The sequence below is a fragment of the Archocentrus centrarchus genome, chromosome 7 (genome assembly GCF_007364275.1).
Source record: "Archocentrus centrarchus isolate MPI-CPG fArcCen1 chromosome 7, fArcCen1, whole genome shotgun sequence".
In the NCBI taxonomy this organism is placed as follows: Eukaryota; Metazoa; Chordata; class Actinopteri; order Cichliformes; family Cichlidae; genus Archocentrus; species Archocentrus centrarchus.
In genome coordinates this window covers 7,525,472-7,538,546 of record NC_044352.1, presented here as the reverse complement: position 1 = coordinate 7,538,546, position 13,075 = coordinate 7,525,472, and the positions used below count along the sequence as shown (strand labels likewise).

The following is a 13,075-nucleotide window of genomic DNA, read 5'->3' as shown; positions in this document are numbered from 1 at the left end:
TAGAAGAATCAGTGAAGATGTGGCGCTTCAAGCTGATTTTAAACCAAAACTCTGAACATAACCTGCTCCTGACCATGGTTACCATGGTGATGTAATTATTGTAGGGTCTTTACCTTACAGTTTAAAGCGCCTTGAGGTGACTGTTTGTTGTGATTTGGTGCTATATAAATAAAACTGAATTGAATTGATTCGTGACTCAGAAAACTCTGACTTTAAGCTCAACTTAGCTTGCTAACCCATTAATCTTGAATTGTAGTACACCCCTCTGGAGCGTCTACAATCTAACCTAAAATCATACGTGGGATGAACTGATGGTTTAGTTTTGTTTTTATATTTTTGCAAAATGGAACAGTAGTAGCAGTGGAAATGCAGGAAGTGCAGGTAACTGTCACTGGACTTGTTTGATAGTAAAGAAAACGCATTTCTGTGCTTTTGTATTATCTACCTGCACTTCCTTGTTGTGTTTAAGATGCTGTATTTTTGTTCTGTGTCTCTTTCTCATGTGCCTGATTTTATAACTTTCATAATCATGTGTACTTTTTTTTTCTCACTTGAAAAATTTAATCTCAGTGGAGTTCATGGTTAAATAAAGTTTAAATAAATTCATATATAAAAATCTGTGACTTAGCTGTATTGAAACGTGTTTGAATTAAAGCTAAATTATCTATATACTTAGATGCTGGGTGAACTAACACTTTGAAGCTGAATGTTAAAGGAGGTGACACTAAATAATTACTGCTGTTAATTAATTGTAAATTAATAATATGATGGAACCTTTTTTTTCCCCTTTGTGTTTTTTCCTGAGTCCTTATACCAAGAAGGCAGAGAAAATATAGTCTTGATTTGGTGACCAGGACAATATTTGTAACTTTAATTACATATTAGTCTGAAAATATCTATATAAATTATTTTATGTATAAAACATGGTGGTATACATGTATGGTATAGGCACAGGACATCATATAAACAAGGTTTACTTTACCCCAGAAACACACAGTAGCAGAAGCATCTCAGAAGTGACTCTCTGCTCCACAATGCTGAAAATGGCTTTTACACAAGTTGCATCAAACCGCACGGAGCATGTAACGAGGACATAATGTCACACACAGGAATGGTTTACGGGAATCAAATTTCAATATAACAGACCCATGCAGTCTAAAATGTGCGGCTTCCAAAGAGCTCCCAGTGTGATTTTTTTTTTTTTTTTTTCCCAGTCGTGCAAACTGCATTTGAGATTCAGCGACACAGACACACACCTGAGGTTAGGATCCCTCCTGTGACGCAGTGAAGCCGGGCTCATTATAGTACATATTTTACCCCAAACCACTTTATTAAACATAGCTGAGAACTTTCGGCGTCTAAACTTTAAATGAAACTGAAGTAAATGGTGTGAATAAAACAGGACACACGTATCATAAACATCAGCTTCATCTTCATAGCGATCCAATTATCTTCATCGATGCTCTGCATGGTATTTATTAACCATCTACACAGACTGAGAACACCAGCTGTAATTTTACAATAATCATCCAGACAGTGTTATTTTTGCAGTAAATAACTATTAAGAAAAGTTTAATGAACTATCACGTTCCCATTTATTAACGGTGGTAATTACAGAGTGTTACCTTAAAAGGTTAATTTAGTTGTGCTACAACGCAGAAAGTGACTGCTGTGATTTATTAACCTTTAGCCTCCATCCTGGCTCGGAACGTATCCACACGCTCCTGTCCCCCACGCACCAGCCCCCCCTCGGATCTGGAGGAAGAGGATGAAGGGAGCAGTGACCGTGGGTCAGTAACCCTCTGTTATGTCATGCAAGTGTTGCAACTTTCTCACATGTTGAGCTCTTTCGCTACATGTTAGAGGCGCTGATGTGTGTAACTGTTTTGCAGGGAGCGTAGAACAGTGGGGATTAAACTGGTGAAAAAGAAGCCACGGAGACGACACACTGATGTAAGATATCACCCCCCCCCCCTAAAAAAAGCCCCTTTTACCCACCCTCTTGTATTTGTTCCTGGAAGAACTCCAAGAATGTACGATGCAGACAGAGTTGGGGGAAATATTGCAGCCACCATTTTTCTCTGAACCAAGATATAGCGTGATAGCACCTTCTAGGCTATTCTTTGTCTGAGCCGGGCAGTGTGGAATGAAGGAGCCCCCCTGTGGATCTGCTGAGAGTCTGCACACAGCCGGACAGACAGCCCCACCTGTGTAAACTTACAGTGCCTCTGTTCTTCCTGCAGGACCCCAGTAAGGAGTGCTTCAGCCTGAAGTTTGATCTCAACGTGGACATAAACACAGAAATTGTACCTGCTATGAAAAAGAAAACGCTGAGGTGAACAGAGAGGAAGAATGAAAACCAGAATTAACAGCTCTGTTTTTTATGATATCCACATTATATTTTATGTCTTACCAGAGAGGTTTTAGGTCCTGTGTTTGAGAGGAACGGCATTGAGTTGTCCCGGGTGGACTTGTTCCTGGATCAGTCTAATACGCCGCTGTCTCTCAACTTCGAGGCCTACCGTTTTGGAGGACACTACCTCAAAGTTAAAGGTAAAAACTAAAAACTGTTAACGGACGTCAAACTGTGACTGAAGATGTATACAAATGGCTGTTGCGGCCGATTTATCGCTTCTGACTATTGCAGGAGATGAAACAACTTTTCAGCAATGAAATATCTGAGATGTGCAAGATTAAAATTTATGGCAGTGTTTTATCACAAAGAGGAACTGGCCTGATCCAAACACAGTTTCAGGCATGAGGAACAGCAGTGAAGAATATTGTATCAAATTAAAAACATTGAAGATCCTCTACAAAAACCCTCCATTCAGCAGCACAGAATGAATCAAAAGAGCAATAAATTTGACTTATTGTTTTTCTTCCACATCGTCACATTTGGGTTACACACTGTGGCCTCCTGCAATAATCCTGAATGTACTTTTCCAGAAAACACTTTTTTACATCTCTCTGTTATCAGGTCTTATTAAGTGATGCCTCTTGCAAACCAGGTGAGCGGTCCTTCACCTTTAAATGACCTGTTGAGTTTTGTTTCACCCCCACAAGTAACACAGAGAGATCAGGTTCACAGATTGGTCAGTGTAAAGCGTAATATGCTAGCTAGCTTCTTTTGTACTTTTTTGCATTTTTTTTTTTTTTTTGGTCAGTTATTTAGTTTCTGAACACAAAAAAAAAAAAACCCACACACATACACACTATAAACCTCCTTTAAATACATTTCAATAGCACAATGAAATCACCCACAGGAAAAGTCGAGCTTTTGTTGTTTTTCCTAGAAACGGAGCAGTCTCGTCCTCAGCAGCAGTATTTTAGACCTTGCACTGTTCTTACCTCTGTGCCTTTTTAACAATGGTTAATCAAGACGCGTGAAATTGGCCAGCTTCCTCTCACACCCGCGTTTCTGACGAGGAGGAAAAGGGAGCGGACTGTGTCTTTGTGATATTCTAGTGATTAAAGCTTCACGTGAAAAAATGTGTCAGTGATCTGTCCAGTCTTGTTCCAGAGGTGTCATGAAAATTCTCACAAACGTTACTGACAAAACAGTTACAGCACGGCGATGTGACTCTGTAGCCTTTCCCTAGTTTTTTTCTTTCCTGGGGGTGAACTAGTGAAATGGCCCTTTATCGGCCGTTTCACTTTTGGATGAAAGTCCCATTAGTCATAATGAGATCCAGTACCATGAGTAATTGCTCTTCTTTTGAAACCCACCACCACCACCACCACCACCTCCTATTCTTTCACCTCTTAACCACAGACTGGAGTTACATACAGTCTCAAAAATATACAGAGGTCAGGAGTAAATGGTCCACAGCTGTTTGGTCACGCGGAGTCTGAGAATCTATGTTGTTCTGTTCTAGTTTGTTCTGCACTGTAAACACTTCACACTAGCATGAATTAAGCTAGAATCAGTATTTTTAATAACAGTAGCAGGCTCTAAGAGGCTGTTAAATTGGGTGCTGATCCGAGTAAAAAAAAAAAAAAAAAAAGAGATTCTCCAAACTCAGAATTAAAGTCAACTTGAAAATAAGGCTTTTAGGCATTTTTTTTTTTTCTACTCTGAAAATAATGACTCAAGAACTGTAAGTTTGCAGTCTTTCAGTGTTTCTTCCAAACAGCTCAACGTTTTTTGGGCTTGTTTTGCTTTTGTAGCTCGGCCAGGTGATGAGCTGAAGGTGGAGCAGGGTGTGAAGGACTTGCGGTCTCTCAGTTTGCCCAACATGAAGCCCTCTGGAGTGCAGAGCCCCTACATCCTCACGCCGGGCAGTGAGAAGGTGGAGCATGGATCTCTGGGACGGCGTGAAAGCATAGATCTGTTGGTGAGTTACATGTGGGACAAACGGGTTAACTGATTACATATTATGCTGCAGCTTATAATACATGAAACACCTCTATAGATGACACTACACATAGACACACTCTAATGCTTTGCCACTTTCCATGTCACCTGCTTCTGTTGTCCTGTAATGCCTTGGGCTTGTTTAGTATCTCATCATGATGTCATTGTAACCACATTGTCTTCCTTAGTGTTATCAGTACTGCAGAATCTTGGGAGTGTATTTATGCATTTGGCTTTCGTCTTCTGCCAGCTCTTCGTGCGTCTGTCGGGGCACACTCATGTATGTGCATGCTTCTCGACGCTGCCGACTGAACCTTTGAATCTCGTATGATGATGAGTCACTCAGGAAATCTCTCTGCTACTTTGGTGCTTCCTGCCAGTCCAGGAAGTGCCTGTTTTGTTACTGATGAGTGATGCTAAAAGGCTGATGGAGGCCTGCAGGGTCCTGATCCAAACATGCAGCTTAGAAATAGTGCAGACGGTCATTGGGTTCAAGTTGTGGCAAATAATGAGTCTGAGGCTCTGGAGGCAGAGTTGTAGCTCTTGAACCCGTTTTCATCATGCAAGCTTTGAATTTTTTTTTTTTTTTTTAGCACTAACAGACATTAGTCAAGCTAACGAATCATCAGTTAATCTGTGGAATGTTTCTGATTATTGTTTGAATCATTGTTTAGTCTATTATAAAATGCCAAAAAATCGTGAAAAATCTTTCTAACAGCTTCCCAGAACCTAATATGATGTAATCAGATAGCTACACTGTTCACTAAACATCCACCCGTGCAATGTTGTGACATGTCTCAAGCTTTCTATGTACTTCACAATTACAGTAGCAGATTTATTTTTCCCTTGAACCTTTTGGAAATTTTGAAACAATGGGCTTTTCTTTTCAGGCCATTATTTCTCATTGACAACCATAGATTTTTGCCAGGTGAAACAACAGCTGTGTCTTGCAAAATAGCTAGCTCCGTGTCTCGGTTGGAAAGGCTGTTTTGTACTGAATTTAAAGCTGACTGATCTCCAATTGAGGATCCTGTTTTTAAAACATGACGCTGACAAGTAGCAACACTTTCTGCCTGGAGCTTCTGCAGGGAAGAGTAAACGTCCCCAAATCCCATAAAGAGCAGGGGAAAACTGCTTGTTTTAAACTGTGATAGCATGCAGGACCAGCTTATAAAAAATGTCATGAATGGACCTTTAAAAAAGACTTGGGTATTATGCTTACGATGCTTTTCACAGGTCAGTTGCCTATTTTGTCTGAAAAACCATAAAAGTACAGAGACACATTCACTGGCTACTTTATTAGGTATTCCTAGTAACGAGATAGATTCCCCTTTTCACATCCCAAAGGCGCTGGATTACAATTTATTAACTACGGAGGCCATTTGAGTACAATTAACTCATTGTCATGTTCAAGAAACCATTTTTGAGATAATTTAATTTTGTAGCATTGTACATTATCCTGCTGGAAGCATCCATCAGAAAATATATACACTGTAGTCATAAAGGGATGGACATGGGCAGCAATAATAACCAGGGAGGCAGTAACATTTGGAATCTGTTTAGCTGCTACCGAGGGGCCCAAAGTGTGCCGGTTTGGTGAGCCTGTGTGAACTGTATCTTCAGTTTCCTGTTTTTAGCTCATAGTTATGACACCCAGCTGTAGCCCATCTGATTCAAGGTTTGACATGTTGTGGATTCAGAGTTGTTCTTCTGCATACCTTGGTTGTAACGAGTCGTTATTTGAGATACTGTTGCTTTAGATCAGCTCAAAGCAGTCTGGCCATTCTCCTCTGACCTCTAGCATCGACGAGGCTTACTGGCTACTTTTTTGGACCGTTCTCTGTGAACCGTAGAGATGGTTGTGTGGGGAAAATCCTAGTAAATCAGCTGTTTTTGAATTACTCAGACCAGCCTGTGTGGCACCAACAAACATGACACATTCAAAGATCACCTTTTTCTTCTCCATTCTGATGCTCGCTTTGAACTTCAGCAGGTCATCATGATTGGCTGTTTAGATATTTGCATTAGCAAGCAGATGAAGAGCTGTACCTAACAAAGTGCATACGACAGAGAAAAGCAAATTCTCACATTTCTGATGCTGTAATCAGCATCATCTGCCTTGATTTGGGCTTGAAAAGTGAAGATAATACGATTCAAAAGTTGCAGATTTTATAAATAATGTTATTAAAAAATTACAATTAAATTAGCTGTCTCTCCATAACATTACTGTGACCGATGCTCTCAACAACATAGTATGAGTAGTAGCAGATAGTTGCATTGCCATCTGTGTGCATTATAAGGAGATATTTAATAGTTTCCCCATAATGTGGCCATAAGTTTGTAATTTAGCGGCATGTGTTTGTGTGCTGTTTGAGAGCACACAGGAGGACTCAGAAGCCTTTATCCTAAAGCATTATAGCAAATTCTGAGACCTGCTGCACATACTGTAGTTTACATTTGCTCTTTGCTCATGTTTAGTCAGTGTCAGTTTGTCAGATGTCCTCTAAGTTGCTTCAAACAAGTAACTGGTTGCTAATCGTCCTTGAGGCAAGACGACACGCACCTACAGGTGAGTTTGATTGTGTATATTCGTGTACACACTGTGAGCAGATGTCAGCGTTGCTTTGGGCAGGGGAACGGGTAGAGGCTTGGTTAAAGCATTTTATGGCCCATCTGTGGAGGTAAGTTACTAAGATTAGTCATCAAGCTTTGAAATAAACACTGGAGGTTGCTCAGGAAAGCGGTTTTAGTCATACAATATCTGACCTCTTGCAGAGTGGAATTTTTTATGTTTCAGTCTAAATGGTGGCCTTTAAAGGAAGTTTACCTCTGATTTTCAGTACCCACAGTGCTGGCCCATAATTGTCAGCTTTACTGACACTGAATTTGGAAGAGTAAGGAGAGCGACAACCCCAGTGGCAAAACCAGAGCAGTCCTCAGGGTGGCAGTAAAGTGCTGCTCTCATGAAAGGGGAGATCTAGCAGCAGACACAGTGGTTTGTCTCAGTGTTAAGACACTTCCCTTGAGTAGTGGAATAAGTGCTTAGATCACATTTGCTCAAGCAAATATTTACCTAAATAAAAGTCCCACATTTAAAATGGAGAAAAAGTCAGTGAATATTCTTAGCAAAATTGTGCCTTGATTAGCATCACAGGATACTTTCACATTTAGACCCAAATGAAAGTATCCTTCAGTAAAGTATATATATGCCAACATGTCTGAATGGAGTTGGAGCAGAGAAAATAAGACTGGAAAAGTGTAAAAAAGAGCATGTCAGTATTTCAAAAGTAAACATGGGGAGGGGTTCACTACTCTGAAAGATAAATGCTTTAAGAGTAAAGTTGTTTGGTTCTCTTTTTTTTTTTTCTATTTTATTGGAATTACTATGGGAATTTCTATATTTATATTCTATAATCTGTTTATCCAAAAATAAACCTTTTACCCAAGAGACAAAGCTGAAAACCGACACTGAATGGCCGTGACCTTCAGGCCCTCAGGAAGACCTACATTAAAAACAGACATGATTCTGTAATGGAAATCCCTGCATGGACTAAGAAACACATGTGAAAACCACTGAACACAGTAAACACAGATTGTAGGTGTATCTAGACATACAAGTACAAACAGTCAGAGCTGATTTAAAATGGACTGAGGTCTGACCAGTAAGTTTTAAAATTTCCTTTGTGTCATCCTCTGGGCTGAAGAGGAGAGATGGTGAAGGTGGACGGCCATGGAGCCGCGATGATATGGGGGCTTATTAGTGCACATGGCACGGGTCACTTGCACATGTATGAAGGTAACGTTGATGCTGAACAAAGGCATAGGAATGAGTTTTATATTTATATATATATATATATATATATATATATATATATATATATATATATATATATATATATATATATATATTATAAAATTCAGGAGAATGTATACTACCATTCTCCTGATAAGATACTATTACACATATGTAATATACTGTCATACATGTTGATAAATTATGATGAGGTGTTGCCCTTGTGTTGTGTGACTGTTACTCACACTGATGTTACTATTTAAAAAACAAAGTAAGTCCTGCTGCTGTTTCAGCCTTTTGATTGGTGGTGACATTGTGCTGAAATGAGATTTAAAAAAAAAAAAAAAAAAAAACATACGTTTTGGCTAGTGTAGCTAACTTCTAGACAAAGTTAGCAGTTAAAGATCGGACGAGTGACCATCCCAAGATTAAGATGACTGAAAAAGATTTGGTTTCTATAATATGAAAGTAAACTGACAACAAGACGTTATAAACAAGCCATATTCGTGACAACATTCCCGACAGACCGTTTCATCTCATTCAAAAGAGTTTCTGACTCCTGGCGGTCAGAAGCGCAGTGACATGACGCTATGTTGCGCCTTCAAAATAAAAGTACGCGAGTTAAAGATTTCAAAATCAAGTATTTTTCTCCTCCTTGGGGTAATTTTTGGGTGGGACAAATGTGCCTGTCTCCAGTATTGAAATTTTATATTAAGCAGGAAAGGACAAAAGAAATCAGTTTCAGAATGACATCCACTGGTTTCCTCATTTCCCAAATGTGTACAAAGGGTGACGCAATCGAGTGGTCAACATGAGTGTAGCTGTCTGAACAGTTTTTTTTTTTTTTTTTTTTGGAAACGATAATGATTTACAAGAACTGAAGAAACCCTGCGTTTTGTTTTGATATTGTCCCATTTTTTTTTTTATGAAGGCTTTTCCTTGGAACTTTGCTTGGCCACAGAAAGCGTGGTTCTCGTGTATCTATGGCAGCAGCTTTGGCGCTCAGTGAAATGCATGCGTGCCCGCTTGTGTCAGGCTTCAGAGTAAAGTGGCCAAACCCTGCTCTTCCTCCTCAGAGGTGACCTTTTGTCCGAATTGGGCATTATCACACAGATGCTCCATTTTATAGGTCGCGGCAGTGTTGTGATAGGCTGCGGACAGCATTCGTGATCACGATTGATTACTTTATGACGGTGATTCTCAAAGATGCATTCCAGTCCTGCTGATAGTTCCCATAAAGCACTGCCTCTGCGTTGCACTTAATTGCACCATTTACCAGTTATTCATCCCTTTGTACAACTTGTATCAGATCACTTTTGATTAAATTTGCCCCCTGACCTGCATTTATAACATGCATTCAGCAGTCTGTGAGGTCCAGTTAATTCAGGTGTGTTTGCCTGTAGGGTTATTTTTGACAACCTGCACTCACATAACTTTACTAAATTAAGTCTGTGGAAGCTGAGACCCCTCCTGTCCACTTATTTGGTAGAGTGAACTCACCAATCCCAAGGGTTAGTGCTCAGGACTGTGATATCAGTATTGAGCAAAAGAAAACTCTGTCTATATATATATATATACATATAGGAAGAAAAAGTGAGCAATCATTCCTGTTATTGTTAAATAGAAGTGTCTAGACGCGAGGTTGGAGTCACACACATTCTTGTCTTCCCTTTTCCCGACAACAGAAACCGAGACCTTTCACTTTTACAGCTCTCATAAAGATAACGCAGCCTCTCGGGACCTTGTGATTGTCAGAGAAGCATGATTGATGGCGATAACGCTGATCAGTGCTTTGTCATATAACATCCATTTGTTGCCACAGAACAGTAAATACAACACTGAAGCGGCTGGCCTCTGTGGCAGTTCGTCCTGCTCCTCTTGAGTGTGATTCAAGCTTTCAACTTTAAACACTAACATTTTTATCAAGTGATTGCAAATCTACTGGGGTGGCTGTGGCTCAGGAGGTAGAGCAGGTCACCTGCTAATCGGAAGGTTGGCGGTTCGATTAATGGCTGCTCTGGGCTGCATGCCAAAGTATCCTTGGGAAAGATACTGAACCCCAAGTTGCTCTCTGACGCAAGCGTTGGAGTATGAATGGGTGTGAATGTTAGAAAGCACTTAGCTTAGATACAGATACAAGTGCTTGTATGAATGGGTGTGAATGGGTGAATGCAAACGTGTTGTAGAAGTGCTTTGAGTGCTCAATTATAGTAGGAAAGCGCTATATAAGAATAGTAATTTTACTGTCAGGGCTCAGTTTACATTTTGCAGTTGGATTGTGTTCGCGTTCAGAGGGAGTTGTGTCAGGTAATGGATCCTCCATATGTGTGCGGGTCAGGGCTCTGACCTCCCATAATGCCCTCTCCCCTCACATTAGGGAAAACATTTGGTAATCTTTTTGTGAAAACTTCTACCAAAAGCTGGCGCTGAACGTCTGATCAGACTGGTTGTCTGCTTTGCATATTCACTCATTAGACAGTTCATATAGACCCAGGTTTAATTCACATTTGGTCTCAGCAAAAATAGTGGGCCACTTTTCATTTAAGATTTGACACGATTGGCTTCTCTTTGTAAACCAGTACAGCTCTTTAAATGTGATCTGAAACTAATTTCCAGCTCTATATTTTTTATTACCAGACTCTGCTAGAGTAGCTTTACATGATTCACAGTTCAAAAATAATCCTGATTTATTGTGTAGTGGGCTTTGGCACGGCACAGTTTATTCAGTCTTAAGTCGATTTATCTCCTCTCCCTTTAAGGTCATGCCTCCTTTAACTCTCTTCTGAGTGGCTGCTCCTCATAAACACAGTATTTGAACAGCAGATGGGTCGGGCTTCGGTGCTCGCAGCCACAGCGGAGATGAACATGTTAAGGATATAACCTTTCTTAGACTTAAAAGCTAAGAGTAAAAACCATGTGAAACAAAATGATTAGAGCTTTTCATTCACAGGGTGCACATTGCACTGGCCTCATTATTTGAAACTGTGGCCAGGTTTAATATAGGAACAGCGTATATGTGGCAGAAAAAAGGGAAAAGCATAGTGGGTCACATTAGAGCTGAAATGATGACCCTGGAAACGACCCCGGAAAGGACAACTGCAAAACGACACCATTTCCACTGGAAACAGTGTCGTGTAAATGGGGCCTTAGACAGCATTAGGACCTCAGGAGTAAGGATTTGCTGTGTTATCTGATGGGGCAAAAAAAAAGCCTGGTATGTGACAGCAGCAGTATATAATGTTGTTCCTTAACAGACAAGTTGCTGGAGAATTACTGCAACTGACAAAAAGCCTTCAGGCCTTAAGAGACTCGATGACGTACAGAGACTAATTATCAGCTGGTGACACAGATTTGGGAGTAATGTCTTGTCGTCATTTATTTTTACACATTTTACTCACCAGCGATTGGGTTTTAATTATACTGTATTCATGCAGCAGGGTTGAGCTCATACAGTGCCCCTCAGTGTGCTTTTGTTGGGTTTGAAAGGAAACAGATGCAAATGTCTTTATTTCTATTTCAATTAGGTTCTGCACTATGTTTCAGTCCCTGTGTTACACAACTGCAGATAGTAATGTAGGGAATTCTCAGCCAGACTATCACATCATGGAGTCTTCTCTCACTGTCTGACCCCTCTGACAAACAGGACAGCTTTGCTGTAACAGAATCAGTGTGAATGACAATGCTTCAATCAGCAGCGGTCACACAGGGGCATTATTGCTGGATTGATCTCAAGAGCTGAACTAATACATGAGGGCTTTGTTACAAAATAGAGTGAGAAGTGTCTCTGATTGGCCTGATAAGCACGCATGTTAGACTTTGGTCACTTGTGTGCAAATGGTGGATCATTCCTGACATCAGCTCTAGATGATAGATGTTAGATTTACTGTGAAGCTACTATATATGTTTATGTCCGCTTCAAAAAAAAGAGTAGATTTGAGCTACAATTGTTGGTTGGATAATGAATGAAATGATTGGTTCTAATTTAGTTCTTATTCAAGCCAAAACAGTGAAATGTTTTATCATTTAAGTGCCTTTAGTCTGTGGATTTTTTTTTTTTTTTTTAAGTTTTAGATATATTTAGATTGAATATCCCAAAAATCCCAGTACAAGTCTATTTATTATTATTTATTACTGTCACCAACCACTGTCCTCTCCGCGCATATCACCATCCTTTGTACAGTGCCCCGTAATTTATAATTTATAATATATACTTCTATACTTTCTACCTCCTAATGTTGTATATAGTTTCAACAGTTGATTTGATCTGTTATTGATATTTTTAATTTCTACATTGTTTTATACTTACTGCTCTATTTTTTATACTTGGTTGACTACGAGAGAGCCCTGCGCAAAAAATTACAATGTGTGTAGACCTTGGTTCATGCACAAATGGCAAATAAAAACCTTGAATCCTTGAAAATATCCTCAGGTTTTGACCTGTTATGGATGAAAAATTAATAATTTGAGGATGTTTTCTGATTTTAAGCAATTAATCTAAAAAGATTGATAATAAAAATAATCTTTAGTTTTTGTGCAGTGGTAAATTATAATTCTGTGTTGGTTTATTTATCAGTAAATTTGGAGCAAGTTGTTATTTGTGGTATAACATTGTGATTATTTGCAAAAAGTCACAATAGCCTATGGTGAAAGTTTATTAGCAGTTTATTTTCTCAGTGAAACTAGCCCATCTGATCTTTGTATGTGAAGAACTGAAATTATTCTCATCTTTGGTAGAATTACAGTATACAGAGTCTATTATGAATTCCCCATATGGGAGGAGCCAAAAGCTGAGCAGGATGAGGAGGTGTGTTTGTGTGCTGAAAAGACAAAGAACTTCCCCTAATGCCTGAAGGTGGAGATTACTGCAGGGCGAACACACACCTTTATGACTGTCATTATGTGACCTTTGGTCTGCAGTGCACAGTATC

The 13,075-nt window shown here is 39.6% G+C and overlaps 1 protein-coding gene across 3 annotated transcripts in view; it reads left to right on the top strand.

The window, feature by feature from the left end:
- Positions 1 to 13,075, top strand: part of plekhg5b (pleckstrin homology domain containing, family G (with RhoGef domain) member 5b) — an 85,996-nt gene that overhangs the window by 58,813 nt on the left and 14,108 nt on the right. For all 3 annotated transcript variants that reach the window (XM_030733995.1, XM_030733997.1, XM_030733996.1), the window contains 5 exons: positions 1,691 to 1,790; positions 1,893 to 1,953; positions 2,244 to 2,335; positions 2,417 to 2,553; positions 4,168 to 4,334. In XM_030733995.1, coding sequence (XP_030589855.1) covers positions 1,691 to 1,790; positions 1,893 to 1,953; positions 2,244 to 2,335; positions 2,417 to 2,553; positions 4,168 to 4,334 — 557 coding nt within the window. The remainder of the gene's footprint in view (positions 1 to 1,690; positions 1,791 to 1,892; positions 1,954 to 2,243; positions 2,336 to 2,416; positions 2,554 to 4,167; positions 4,335 to 13,075) is intronic.